Raw genomic sequence first — 13,690 nt, forward strand, 5'->3', positions numbered from 1 at the left:
TTCCTTCCATAATTTTTCTTATTATTAAAACCTTGCCATTTACCTCTTCTGGGGTAATTTGCCACATTTACTTCAGGAAATGGGGCAGCGCCAGCTGGGCGTGCTTCATGATTTTTTAATAACAACTCATTGTTGCGTTCAGCAACAAGAAGACAAGAAATTAACTCAGAATATTTTTTAAACCCTTTCTATCGATACTACTGCTGCAGGAGCACATTCGAGGCATGGAAGGTTGAGAAAGTTTTCTCCAACATATCATGATCAGTTATTTTTTCCCCACACAATTTCATTCGTGAGGTGATTCGAAACATTGCAGAATTATATTCATTTATAGATTTAAAATCTTGTAAACGCAAATGCGTCTATTCATATCGGGCTTGAGGAAGTATCACCGTTTTCTGATGATTATACATTTCTTCAAGGTCTTTTCAAAGATTTGCAGGATCTTTTAATGTAAGATATTCATTTTTCAATCCTTCGTCAAGATGACGACGAAGGAAAATCATGGCTTTAACTTTATCCTTCTGGGATGCATTATTTTCAGCCTTAATGGTATCTCCAAGATCCATTGAATCAAGATGGATTTCAGCATCTAGTATCCATGATAAATAATTGTTTCCAGATATATCAAGAGCATTGAATTCAAGATGAGAGAGTTTTGACATAATGAAAATTTGTTACCTGAGTCTTTCTAGGAATTTGATCAAAGTCTCGTGCTGATAACGTGTTGTAAAATAAAAGATATATATAAAATAAAGATGTATAAATAGAAGACTCTAGTATTAAAATAATTAGCTCAATAATAATTTATATATATATATAATAATATTATATGTTGTAATGTGTATATATATACAAAGATAGAAAGAAGTATTAAAAATAAAGAGAGAGAGAATCGCATATGTTTATTGTTACTATCTCAATATAATAAAGATGATTAATATTGTTATTAATATAATATGTAAAGAGTAATAGAAAAGAGAATTTAGAATACTAATAAAATAAAAGAAGAGAACGAATTGTAGAAGAAATATAAAGAGAAGAGTATTTGATTGCAACATAAAGAAAGAGTATTTGTTTATTATTGTGTGTGTTAACAACGGAGGTTAACCTCTTATTTATAAGCATATGGGAGAAATGTTTTCAACCCATATTAATTTTATTCTCTATTGGTAACATAAAAATTGAGTCACTTGCATGGGCATCCATATCCTTTGTGTTTATCACAACACAAATTACACTATTAAATCAATTATTGAGACTCAAAACAACGCAATTACAACAATTTGAGATTTGCTTACATGCGTGGACAATTGCTTTTCTATTTAAACCGCTACGAGTTATAGCATTTTACTTTTTGTATATGTAATTTTAAATGAGTGGTAAATAGAAGATAGACTTGCTAACTGCAATTGTCAATTAAGAATAGTAGATTGTAGGCATGCTATTATTAGGAATAGTAGATAATGGATATATACCATTTAATTAATCGTTGCCGTTATTATTTTAATTTCTCATTTTTTATAAATACTTTAGAAGGAAAAAAAAGTAAAAAAAAAAAATCAAATAAACTGCAATAATAAATAGCTAGAAAAATATTTGTTTTTTTTGGGTAAAGTATACTTTTTGTCTCTAAAATTTGACAAAAATTTTAAAAATACCCCTAAATTTTATTTTGTTTTAATTTTGTCCCAAAAATTTTTTATTTGCATCAAATATATCTTCAATGACTAAATTTTTAAAAAATTTAAGACCAATCTAATAATAATGCATGAAAAGTATGCTTGATTTGCTTGTGTTGAAGGTTATTCTTATGAAATTATTATTGAATTGGTTTTAAATTTTTTGAAAAATTAGCCATCAGCGATATATTTGATGCAAATAAAAACTTTTATAACAAAATTAAAACAAAATAAAACTTATGGATATTTTTAAAATTTTTATCAAATTTTAGAGACAAAAAATATACTTTACCCTTATTTTTTTAATTGTATTTTTATCTTTTAATATTATTTTTTACTTCTAAGGTTATGAAAAAAATTGAAAATGCAACCAAAATTTGACTACTTTAAAATAAGTTTGGATTTGTAGAAGTGTTTGGACTTTTAATATTAAATTTTTGTATTGTTATTTTTTTAGAATTTAATGAAGGCACTAAGATGTAAAAATAAAAAAATTTGCCTTGATTTTTCTAATTATTTCCACAAAATTATATAAATAAAAAATAAACAAATATAAAGAATAGATATATATACACTAAAGACACTTAATAATCACAAAAGAACGTGTGATTAATATGTAAATATTTTAAAAACAGGTTACACTTTAATATTCGACTTGTATTTTTTATTTTTTAATAATTTTATTTGTGATTTACAATTTTTTTTGTGATTGAACAAGAAAACCAAACAAACAGAAAAGAAAAATAAAAAAAAAAACAAAATTCTAAAGGATTAAAAAGACGTAGAACAGTCTTATTGAATATTCAATTCAAACTCCTTCCAAGGCATTGAAAGCTCGATATGCGGAGAGTGTGATCTTATCGTCGTCTTTGTCATGGTATCTGCTACGGTGTTTGCATCTCTTAGGATCAAGCAAAAATCAACACGCCACTTCCAAGCCATGATATCGATGACTTTAAGTAACAAGGGATCTACACAACCTGCAGTGTCATGAGAATTGGTAACAAGATTGTAAGTCTCCAGCCAATCTGTTTCACAAACCACATCTCTTTGCCCTAAGTTCTAAGCTAATAGAAATCCTCTCCAAATAGTAAACAACTCTCCTTGAAGAATATTGCAGCTCTCAATTGTTCCCAAGCAGCCACCTTGCCAGTTTCCCTTCCAGCCCCTGCTAACGCAGGCAAAACCAATCCAATCACTAGAACCAAGATAACTAGCATCACAATTGATCTTAAAAGTACCTAATGAAGGGAGAACCCAAGAACAACTAATCATATAAGGAATAAAAACTCGTTGTAATTCAAAAACATTCCGAAGCTCTTTCTCCAAGGATAACGCCATACGAGCCACTTTAAAGGGTGTCCAAGGCTGCTAATGATTAAAAATCTCATTATTCCTGGCTCTCCAAATCCACCAAAAACTAGAAAAGAATTTAAAAGGATGCTCTTTGTTGTGGATCAAGAACCATTTCTTTAAATCTAGAGACTGACAGGAAATCTCCAGAGATTGCCAAACAAGCTCAACTTTTGGGTAATCCCGAATATAGTGAGAAAATGTTTCCTGGCAACTCAAGCAACTGGGGGAAACTATTTGAAAGAGTCAAGCCTCTCCTAAAACGAAAAATAAGTAGTGGGCAATGCCTCTCTAAGACAAAGCCAGGCCAAGAATTTGATCTTTTTTGGAACAGGCTGACGCCAAAGCCAAAACCAATTCCCTCTCTCATCCCATCCAAACACCTTCTTGCAGAGCTTAAGGTAGCCCTTGCGAGCATCATAAACCTTAGACATCTCCCCAGACTAAGTCCAGCCTACCACTGAACCCGGTTGCACTTCCGGATTGTAAGAGAGAATGTTGTCATGCAAAACTTAGTCAAGAGGAGAATAAACCTTCTCAAGCTGCCACTTTTCAGCCGACCAAAGATCTAAAATCCGAAGATTTGAATCAGAAATGTGAACATAATCCATCTCATTATAAAGCTTCCCCTCTTTCCTCCATTTAGAATACCAAAAATTCTGATCCAAATCTCCAATACACCATTCAAACCTATTCTTCAGAATATCCCAAGTATTATACATACTCCTCCAAACAATAGATCCTTTAGATGCCAAGTGGCTGAATTCATCACCCAAAAAACAATGATATTTATCTGTAAGCAGCTGAACCCAAAGCTTGTGAGGGTCATGAAAGATTTGCCAAACTAGCTTACCAAGAAGAGAAACATTAGCACAAAACGAATTTTTAATTCCCATACCACCAAACTTCTTAGGGGTGACCAATACCTTCCAACTAACAAGATTTAGCCCCTGACCATTGGCATGACCTTTCCAGAGAAAAGTCCTCATCATGGATGCTATAGAGTTTGTTATTCATTTGGAAAATAAAAAGACTTGTATGCAGTATGTAGGAATCGCAGCCACAACCGAATTTATCAAACAGAGCCCTCCCGTCCTGTTGAGTAAACGCCTTTTCCAACTGGCTATCCTTCTCCGGATTTTATCCAAAACCTCATTGAAAGATGCTCGGGTCACCCTAGCATGACTAAGAGTAATCCCAATATATGTTCCTCAGTTTTGGACAAATTTGATGGATGACACCCCAGTAAAGATTTCTTTTCTTGCTGTGGAAACATTACGGGAACATAACGCTTTAGATTTCTTCAAATTAATCTTCATCCCAAAAGCTTTACAGAAACTCTCCAATCCTACAATCACATTTTGGACTTGACTTTTCTCCGCTTTGCAGAAGAGAAACAAATCATTGGCAAACATGAGATGTGATATTCTCAGACCCCTTCTAGAGATAGCAACTGGCTTCCACCGGCCCATATCAACTTGATGGCTAATCAAGCAGGACAATCTCTCCATACACAACACAAAAAGATATGGTGACATAGGATCACCTTGCCAAAGACCCCGACAAGGATTAAAACTATCCAATCTGTCACCATTCCAGAGAATAGACAATGAGGATGAAGTGACACAGCTCATGATTAATTTGACTGTAGGGATAGGAAAACCAAATTTCACAAGTGTCTGATTCAGAAACCTCCAATCGACTCTGTCATATGCTTTCTCCAAGTCAATCTTAAACGCAATAATTCCTTTCTTCGACTTAGTCTTTTTCATGAAATGAAGAACTTCCTGTGCTATAATGATATTGTCTGGAGCTCCCCTTCTTGGGATAAATCCTCCTTGGAGAGGGCCAACAATATCTGAGAGATGTAGCCGGAGTCTGTTGACCAGAACTTTAGTGATGACCTTGTAGATCACATTACAGAGACTAATAGGTCTAAAATTCTTCATTAATACTGGCGACTCTACCTTGAGAATTAGAACCAGAAGAGTCTCCATCATCCTCGAATCAATAGTACCCCCTGAAAAAGCTTCCCTAACCATATTGCAAACATCAGACCCAATAATCTCCTAGCATTCCTTGAAGAAGTAAGCTTGAAATCCATCTGAACCCGGAGCCTTAAAGGAATTCATGCTAAAAACAGCTGCCTTAACTTCCTCCATAGTCACAGGTGCAGTAAGATTACAGCAGGCTTCCTCATTCAAAGAAGGAAGTGGAACTTCATCCAAATACCCTAAGTCAACATTCTCCAACTAACAGAATAAGATCTTGAAAAACGATTCAGCTTCCCGGCTAATAATTTTTGGGTCAGTCTCCCACACGCCCTCCTTGAGAAAAAGACCATGAATATTATTCCTCTTCCTTCATACAAGAGTCTGAACATGGAAGAAGCTGGTATTTCTGTCCCCAAATTTCACCCACTATTCTCTTGATTTTTGAAACCAAAGTAGTTCCTGTTGCACAAGAGTGTTATTATAATTCTCAATCAACTGTTGCTCCCTTTGACACATGTAAAAGTCTTCCCTCTCTTCCAAATACTTCTGAAGATAATTAATTTGTCACTCAAGTTTATATTTCCTAACAAAAATATTACCGAACACTTTAGAATTAAATTCAAGAGAATTCCTCTGTACCTCCGAGAGCTTGCTTTGCATCCCTCTAAAGCTAGACCACCAAGACTGTTTCATAATATCTCTGTAACTAGGATGAGTTGCCCACGCCGCCATAAAATGAAATGGTCTATTCCTTTTTTGCTGTGGAGGCCCTTTACAGCACACCAAGATAGGACAGTGATCTGACTGCATTCTATTCAAAATTTCTGCATAGGCCTCAGGAAAAAAAGATAGCCATCCGGTATTAATACAAACCCGATCAAGTTTTTTTGCCACCTCAATACTATTTTTCACCCTCTTGTACCAAGAAAAATATCTCCCTATAGTCTTCAAATAAAACAGAGCACTATCTCCTAGAAAACTGGCAAATTGATCCGCATGTCGACTCGAAAAATGGCAACCCTTAGCTTCATGAGAGAATAAGACTTCATTAAAATCACCGAGGACAATCCAAGGCCCTTGAAAAATCGTCAAATTAGTTACCAGACAATCCCAAAGCAGACTTCTGGTTTGATGTTGAGGGCTACCATAAATAGCACTACACCTTCAAACCACACTCTTAAACTGAACTTCGATCGTGACACACTAATCGCAAGTACCAACCAATTTGCAGCAAGTACCTTGCAGAGAAGAAAGGAACCATATACCACTCTTATATCCTACTACCTCTTCTATACCAATAGGATATTATCCAAATCTTTCCCAGAATAGTTTCAAATGTTGAAAAGGGACATGAGTCTCAACCACAATAAAAAAAAAGTGGGTTTAAATTTTCTAACAAGTTCTTTACAATTCACTCGAGCTAACTTATTGGAAGCACCCCAAATATTCCAAACTAAAATATTTAAACTATCCATAAAAAAATAAGAGAGTATTATAATTAGTGAAAATTAACTTGCACCACCAACCTCATTGGAATATTTAACTTCCTTTTGATTCGTTGATGAGACATGGTTCTCCCGAGACACATTTGCAATAGAAATCAGTGTTGCAGCCCCTCAGGACCGCCATGTGTCCCTTCCTTGTGGAACGTTGTTGCAACATCATCCTTCTGACCCTCATTAATAGGAATCAGCAGTGGCGGCGCCACTCCCATAGCTAGTGGAATCTCGGGTTGACCCCCAAGCACCAGCGCTTCCCCCGCCGCACCTCCAATATCGGCGAGGTTTGCAATGATGCCGGCCGCAAACGTTTCCTTATAGCTGGTCCTCGTGTCAACGGCGTCTGAAGGGAAGATGGTGCACACCGCAATACATCCCGCCCGACCTGCTCTCCATGCCCTCTGGATCGACGTGAAAACTGAAGATTTGGCCTTTTTTGACCGCCTGAACCTGTGTTAGAATGTTTTGTTACTTGGGCCTTTAATGTTGGTTTATGGCCCACCTTTGCTTTTCCTTTCCTTTGGACTTGCTCCCAGCCCACATTTTCCTCTCTACTTTCCTTCATGCAATTAGTGTTGGTCCCATGCATTAAACCACCCTTGGTTTCATGCAAAGAATCACAATCAGGCTTAGCATGCAAATTATTGCAACCATCCTCACCTACAATATCGGCCTCATCACCAACTTTCGTTTCGATTACTTTTTGAATTTGAGTTCTTGGATCCAATGAAGCATCACCCTTCTCCTTTCCTGCCCAGACTCATTCCTTTTATCTTCCATGGAAATCCTTTCTAAACATTGGGACTTGTCATGGCCATATCTTGTGCAAGCTTCATAAAGTAAAGTTAAACTTTCATACTCCACATTGTAAGCGACATCCCTCAACAATAATATTTTTTATCACCAGCAATCCCAGATTTACTTGAACACAGGCACAGACATATCTTGCCCTCTCTGCCAGTTTGGTAGCCAATCAACTTTTACCGGGACTCCTATCGCAGCTGCAATACGTAGCATTGCCTGCTCTTGATAGCACCAGATAGGGAGACCGAGACCCGGATCCAGACTAGCGTAGGTAGAATCGAAAGATTGTTCACTAGGACGGAAATCAACATCCCATGGTTTTACCGCAGCGTAGTGGCCCTCGATCAACCAAGGAACACCAAACATGACCTTCTCACGATCCTCAACGACATCAAATTTCACCAGAAAATACCCGAAACTCACATCTAACAAATTGAAACCTCTTTTGATACGCCATACTACCCTCAGTTTATGAGAAAGAGCTGTGTAACTATATTTCCGATCCAGGACCTTGATCACTAAGACTTCTCTGTAAAGTTCGGCCAAATATGTCTTCGCCTCTTTCGTAAAGCTTACACACGGTGGCTGAGAATTACACTGTTTGTCAACCACCGTCGCAATACCATCTCCTGATAAAGATCTGATGAGTGCAAAGGCCTTCGACTTTGCTGCACAAATAACCTTATCTCAAAAAGACACTTTAGAAACCTTCTAACAATCATCCCAAAAATGACCCTCCTTATTACCTGATGCACATCCACCCACACCCCCCTTATTTTTTTCGACAATTTTGCTATCATCCTCTCCGTGCTTCACCCTCAAACCCTCGCTCATATTCTCTGCTTCGCTCATTCCGTGTTTTTCTATATCTCATAGAATCATGACATTGTGATTTACAATCTGGTAATAAAAAAAAGTTAAAATGCTATCTACAATAATGATAAAATACATAGCCTTCCCTAAATCATTTACTGTTTGTAATTGATTAATTAAATAGCATACCTATCATTGACTATATTCAATTGATAGTTGACATTAGTATATATGTTCATTATTTACGTACCACTCATTTAGAATTATGTTTAAGAAAAATCAATGACTAATTATGGATGAAGATTAAATATGTATAAAATTTATCATAGGATTAAATTAAGCATATAGGATTATATAAAGATCATATTAATGAAACAATGAATATCTTACTTGTAAAGCATGGGCATAAAATCTCCAAATGATAATTGTGATGATTATTTTTTTGTGTTTCTGTATAGTTGAATTAGTCAAAACAATTGGTACCAAAATCTCACGAACAAATTCATAAAAAAACTGTGGAGAGCTACCACTCAAAAAGATGTGTGTTGATTAAACGACAACTATGATTATCGCCTCAAACAAAACTACAGTAATTGTCTCTGAAAAATCCAAATTAATATCATTTGCTATAATTTTTATTTGCATGTGATAACTAAAAGAGTGAATCAATCGACACGTTATCGCCGACTAATACACTAACATTTAAAGTTGGTGTGGTTTCACCGAAAAATAATTCTCTGTTCATGTTTACATATGATTTCACGTTGATATTGAATTTTTTATTAACAAAAAATTAAAATATGTTACTAAAATTAGACTTAAAGGAATGTTCATTCTCATTATTTTTTTTATAAATTTGATAATATTGTTTTGCGCTTCTATTTCGTTGTTCATCTACTGAATTTAATAATTTTAAACCAAATGAAATTTAGTTTACAAGTTTTCATGTTTTGTTATTTAATAAATAATGGGAAGAATTACTGTCTTTTAATCCTGTTTTAAAATAATGCAGTGATCTTTATTTGATGGGATTTAGTCTCGTAGATCTTATGCCGATGAAGCATTTCAATTATCTCACTTGCATCACACTTTAAATTTTGTCAAGTTGGTTATATTCCCGAATAAAAAAATATATGTTTTGCAATTATCTCAAGCTTTTTTAGGTTTTTATTTTGTACCAAGACACATAAAGCTCATTTCATTATAAACTTGGATCTTTTAAATTTTAAATTTTTATTTCAGAAGATAAAGTGTGATTTTTTACTTTTAAATGATTTTTTTTCATCTTTTTTTTTTTAATTTCACTTATAAAATAAATGATAAAAAAATCACACTTTATCCTCTAAAATAAAACTCAAAATTGAGAGGACCCAAATCCTTTGATTATAACTGCTTGAACACTTGAACTAACAAATAGAATCTAACGACAGCTGCTCCAACACGAAAAAGTGAAATATACTCCAATCTTTTTCTCTAATTTACAAATTCTCTAAAATAATATTTTTCATTTTAGATATGAGCTTTTTAATTTTGATATGGAAGAAGGGATTGTGTATAACAAAATTATAGGGGTTCAGAGTGTATCACCGAACTGTGATGGCTGGTAAACTGAAATCGGACGGACTGATTTGAGAAATTGAAATCGGACGGTCCGATTTTAGTAATAGGACGGTATGCTAATCGGTGGATCTGATTTGCATCATGCTACCACGTGGCGAGCATGCACCTGTCGTTGGCTCCGTTCCAAGAAAATCCCATTGCGAGTGTCTTTTTTTCCCAGTAGCTTTCACTTTCATTCTCATCTCTCTATCTTTGTTCCCCAAATCCACAACCTTATTCACTCTCACTATTGTTGGACTACCGGAAAAACTTAAAAAAAAATTGGAAAATAATGCCAAAAAAAAGAAAAATCAAAAAATAAATCAATCAGAACTTCATATTGTTAACTATTTTGAGCATCTTAGTTATGTAAGTTTATATTTTTTAATATTTTGATTTAGTAAATAAATAATAGTAGTGATAAAATTAAGATTTTTAATAGCAATATATATTATAATAGCACTAAGAACAGATTAATCATATATATATATATATATATATATATATATATAATATAATTACTGTTAGGTGTTAGAAATAAAAATTAAAGTAGAGTTAATTAGTTAGTGTTTACCCTTTATAAAGCCTCTGTACACTTGATTAGTTAATAATATGTATGTAGTGTTAGGTTTTTTATTTGATTTAGTTTTAGATTCATGATTATTATTAGTTAATATGTTATAAATGAAATGAATCAATGAATAAGATCTGTAGATAAATTTTATTATTATTATTATTATTATTATTATCCGTGAAGAATCATAATTAATTATTGTTATTAATATTATTATTATTATTATTATCATTATCATTATCGGTAGATAATCTTAATTATTATTATTATTATTGTTATTATTATTATTATTATTTATAGTTATGAATAATTGAGTTTAACATAATTTAGTATAATTTAGACAAAAAATTAGACAGATTTACTATATATGTTTATAATATATGTTTGATAGGCAACTATACAAGTAGTTAGTTATAATAATGGACATGTAAGAAAAATTATATTATTGTTAAAATAATTATATTACACTGCTACTTATAAAGGAAATATAATCTTGTAGGGTTCACGGATGTTGATATGTGATTACTTAAAACCGTCCGATTTGTACAATCAAATTGTTGAGAGTCACTTACGGGAGACAGGTTTTTATTATGTTTTTTAAATTGGGGTAATCTAGTGTCAATCAACAATGATTAATGCTCTGGTTAAGAGATAGCAGCCTGATACTCACACATTTTATTTTTCGGTTGGTGAGTGTGTGGTGACGTTGGAGGATGTGGCAATGATTCTCAATTTGCCGATAAATAGTCTTCCAGTTACAGGATCGACCATGGGTAATTTTGAGGCAATGGAAGTCGAGTGTTTGCACCAGTTTGGGGTTGCATCGAGAAAGACAGACTGTAGAGGAAGCTTTATAAAATTGACATGGTTTAGGGATTTGAAAGATCGCATAGTGTTGACTGATGATATTCACATTCAGATGTATGTAAAGTGTCACATAATGTTGTTGTTTGGGACTATTTTGTTTAGAGATAAGTCGGGTGCAGCGGTGCACTGAAAATTTCTGCCTTTGTTCCGTAACTTTGCGAGGATCATACAGTTTAGTTGGGGTTCGGTATGCCTCGCACACCTGTATAGATCATTGTGTAGGACAACTCGTGTCGACTGCAAGGAGATGGACGGTCCTTTGACACTTTTGCTTACTTATGCTTGGATCTGGTTATCATTTTTTGCGCCGATTCCCAACAACCCTCGATTGTTTCCGATTGCAAATAGGTAAAATGAATTAATGTATGAATTGACCGTTCGATTTGTGTTCCTTTCTCCCAGCAAGAAATCGAACGGTCCAATTTCATCCCCCACCAAACTCCAACGTTATGCCGTCACAACTGTGTAAATCACCCACGATCTCCATAAAGCAGCGTTACTCACAATTGGAAATCATATTAAAAAAAAGAGCCTTTAGATGCAAGGGTGAATTGATCATTCAAAGTCAACTGCTAAAAGACAAAAAATTACATACAATAAGACTTTTTTTTAAGTATGAAAATAGAAGTAGTGATATATCTTAATATTGTAATTTTTGATATTTTTTAAGACGGTGGAAAGTACACAAATTAAAGGGTTCAATTTTTGTATCTCAAATTTTTTAATTTTTTTAATACAAATCGAACAGTCCGATTTATGTACCTCTACAAATCATACGATCTAATTTTTGTACTTTTTACAAAATTGGACGGTATAATTTCTGTATCTTAATAAATTAAACGGTCCAATTTTTATACCTCTAACAAATCAGACGATCTAATCTTTATTTCTCTAATTAAATAATTTCACATTTAAAAATAACACCCTAATAACACTATGTCAAACATTGGAATATATTAATCTAAGTACCGGTTATCCCAAAAAAGAAGTTTAATGATTAGGCACAAAACTCAACACTATTATGGATTTACAAGAGAATTTTTCAGGTTTAGACATGGTCAAAGATGAAAAAATCATCAACTTGTCCACACGCAACTTCAAAAACATAAGGTTGAAAAAGGAGAAATATTTTAGGTTGAATTACTGTATTTATAATTTTATTAAATTTGTAATTAATTTATTATATTTTATTATAAATTTAATTTTTTTAATTAAATTTTATCATGATAAAATTATTTAAATTAATAAAATATTTTATTTTTAAAATAAATATCTCATTTACAAATACAAATAATCTCTTTAATTTAAAAATAAAATATTTTATTAATACAAATATTTTTTTTACAGCAAAAATCTAATTAAAAAATCTAAAATGATTTAAGAACTTAAAAAAATATAAAATTTAATTATAATTTAATAAAATTATAAAAATTAATAAAATAATTTAAGAATATTTCATATATGGTATTAGACGTAAGAGTATGGATTAAATTTTAACCACCGTGTACTGAGTCTTAACTCTTAATGCTACCAACTCTGAACATTTAGTTTCATTCACGTAAAAGATCATTTAGTTGCCTTATTTTTTAATAAAACATTTTTTTTTTGAATTGCAGTTTTTGTAAATGGAAAATTTTGCAAAGATCCTATGCTTGTGGTAGCTGAAGATTTCTTTAAACACGTTGATGCTGGAAACACGACGAATAAACTTGGTTCAAAAGTTACTCCAGTTAGCGTTAATGAATTATTCGGACTCAACACACTAGGCATATCCTTAGCTCGTATAGACTTTGCACCCAGAGGATTAAACCCTCCTCACATTCACCCGAGAGGCACAGAGATTGTTATTGTCATTGAAGGCACTCTTCATGTTGGATTTGTCACCTCTAACCAAAACAATGGACAGAACCGTCTTTTCACCAAAGTGCTAAACAAGGGTGACGTGTTTGTGTTTCCAATCGGGCTTCCTCACTTCCAATTGAATGTTGGTTATGGCAATGCTGTTGCTATTGCTGCTCTAAGCAGTCAAAATGCAGGAGTTATCACTATCGCCAATGCTGTTTTTGGATCTACTCCACCAATATCTGATGAAATTTTAGCCAAAGCCTTTCAAATAGACAAAAACACAATCGATTATCTTCAAAACCAATTCTGGTATGATAACAACTAGTTGGGAGAAAGAAGATGCAGATCTCAGTTTATACCATGATTAATTTATTACTTGCACCTCATGCAATTATTCATCCATACTAATAAATAAAATGCATGAAGGTTAATTTATATGTACCACGTTATTTGTTGTATTAGAATGGGGGTGTTAATAATATTGCTTGGTTTGATATAATATTGCGTGTTTTTGCCAACAAAAAACACTTATACTTTTAATTTATTTTTGTTTGATATTGTTAGTAATATTTTGGAGTATACAAAATTAAATTTTAAAGTATAAATACTATCCAAACATATATTAAATTAAAAAATAAAAATTCATACAATGTTAAAAAT

The 13,690-nt window shown here is 33.0% G+C and overlaps 1 protein-coding gene across 1 annotated transcript; it reads left to right on the forward strand.

Moving 5' to 3' along the window:
- Positions 1-11,087: 11,087 nt before the first annotated feature.
- On the forward strand, positions 11,088-13,474 carry LOC112726073 (putative germin-like protein 2-1). Its single transcript, XM_025775485.2, has 3 exons — positions 11,088-11,239; positions 11,358-11,389; positions 12,802-13,474. Exons 1-3 carry the CDS (start codon positions 11,088-11,090, stop codon positions 13,353-13,355), a joined length of 738 nt encoding a protein of 245 aa, XP_025631270.1. The 3' UTR covers positions 13,356-13,474.
- The last annotated feature ends 216 nt before the right edge of the window (positions 13,475-13,690 follow it).

Source organism: Arachis hypogaea, chromosome 2 (genome assembly GCF_003086295.3).
Source record: "Arachis hypogaea cultivar Tifrunner chromosome 2, arahy.Tifrunner.gnm2.J5K5, whole genome shotgun sequence".
Taxonomy (NCBI): Eukaryota; Viridiplantae; Streptophyta; class Magnoliopsida; order Fabales; family Fabaceae; genus Arachis; species Arachis hypogaea.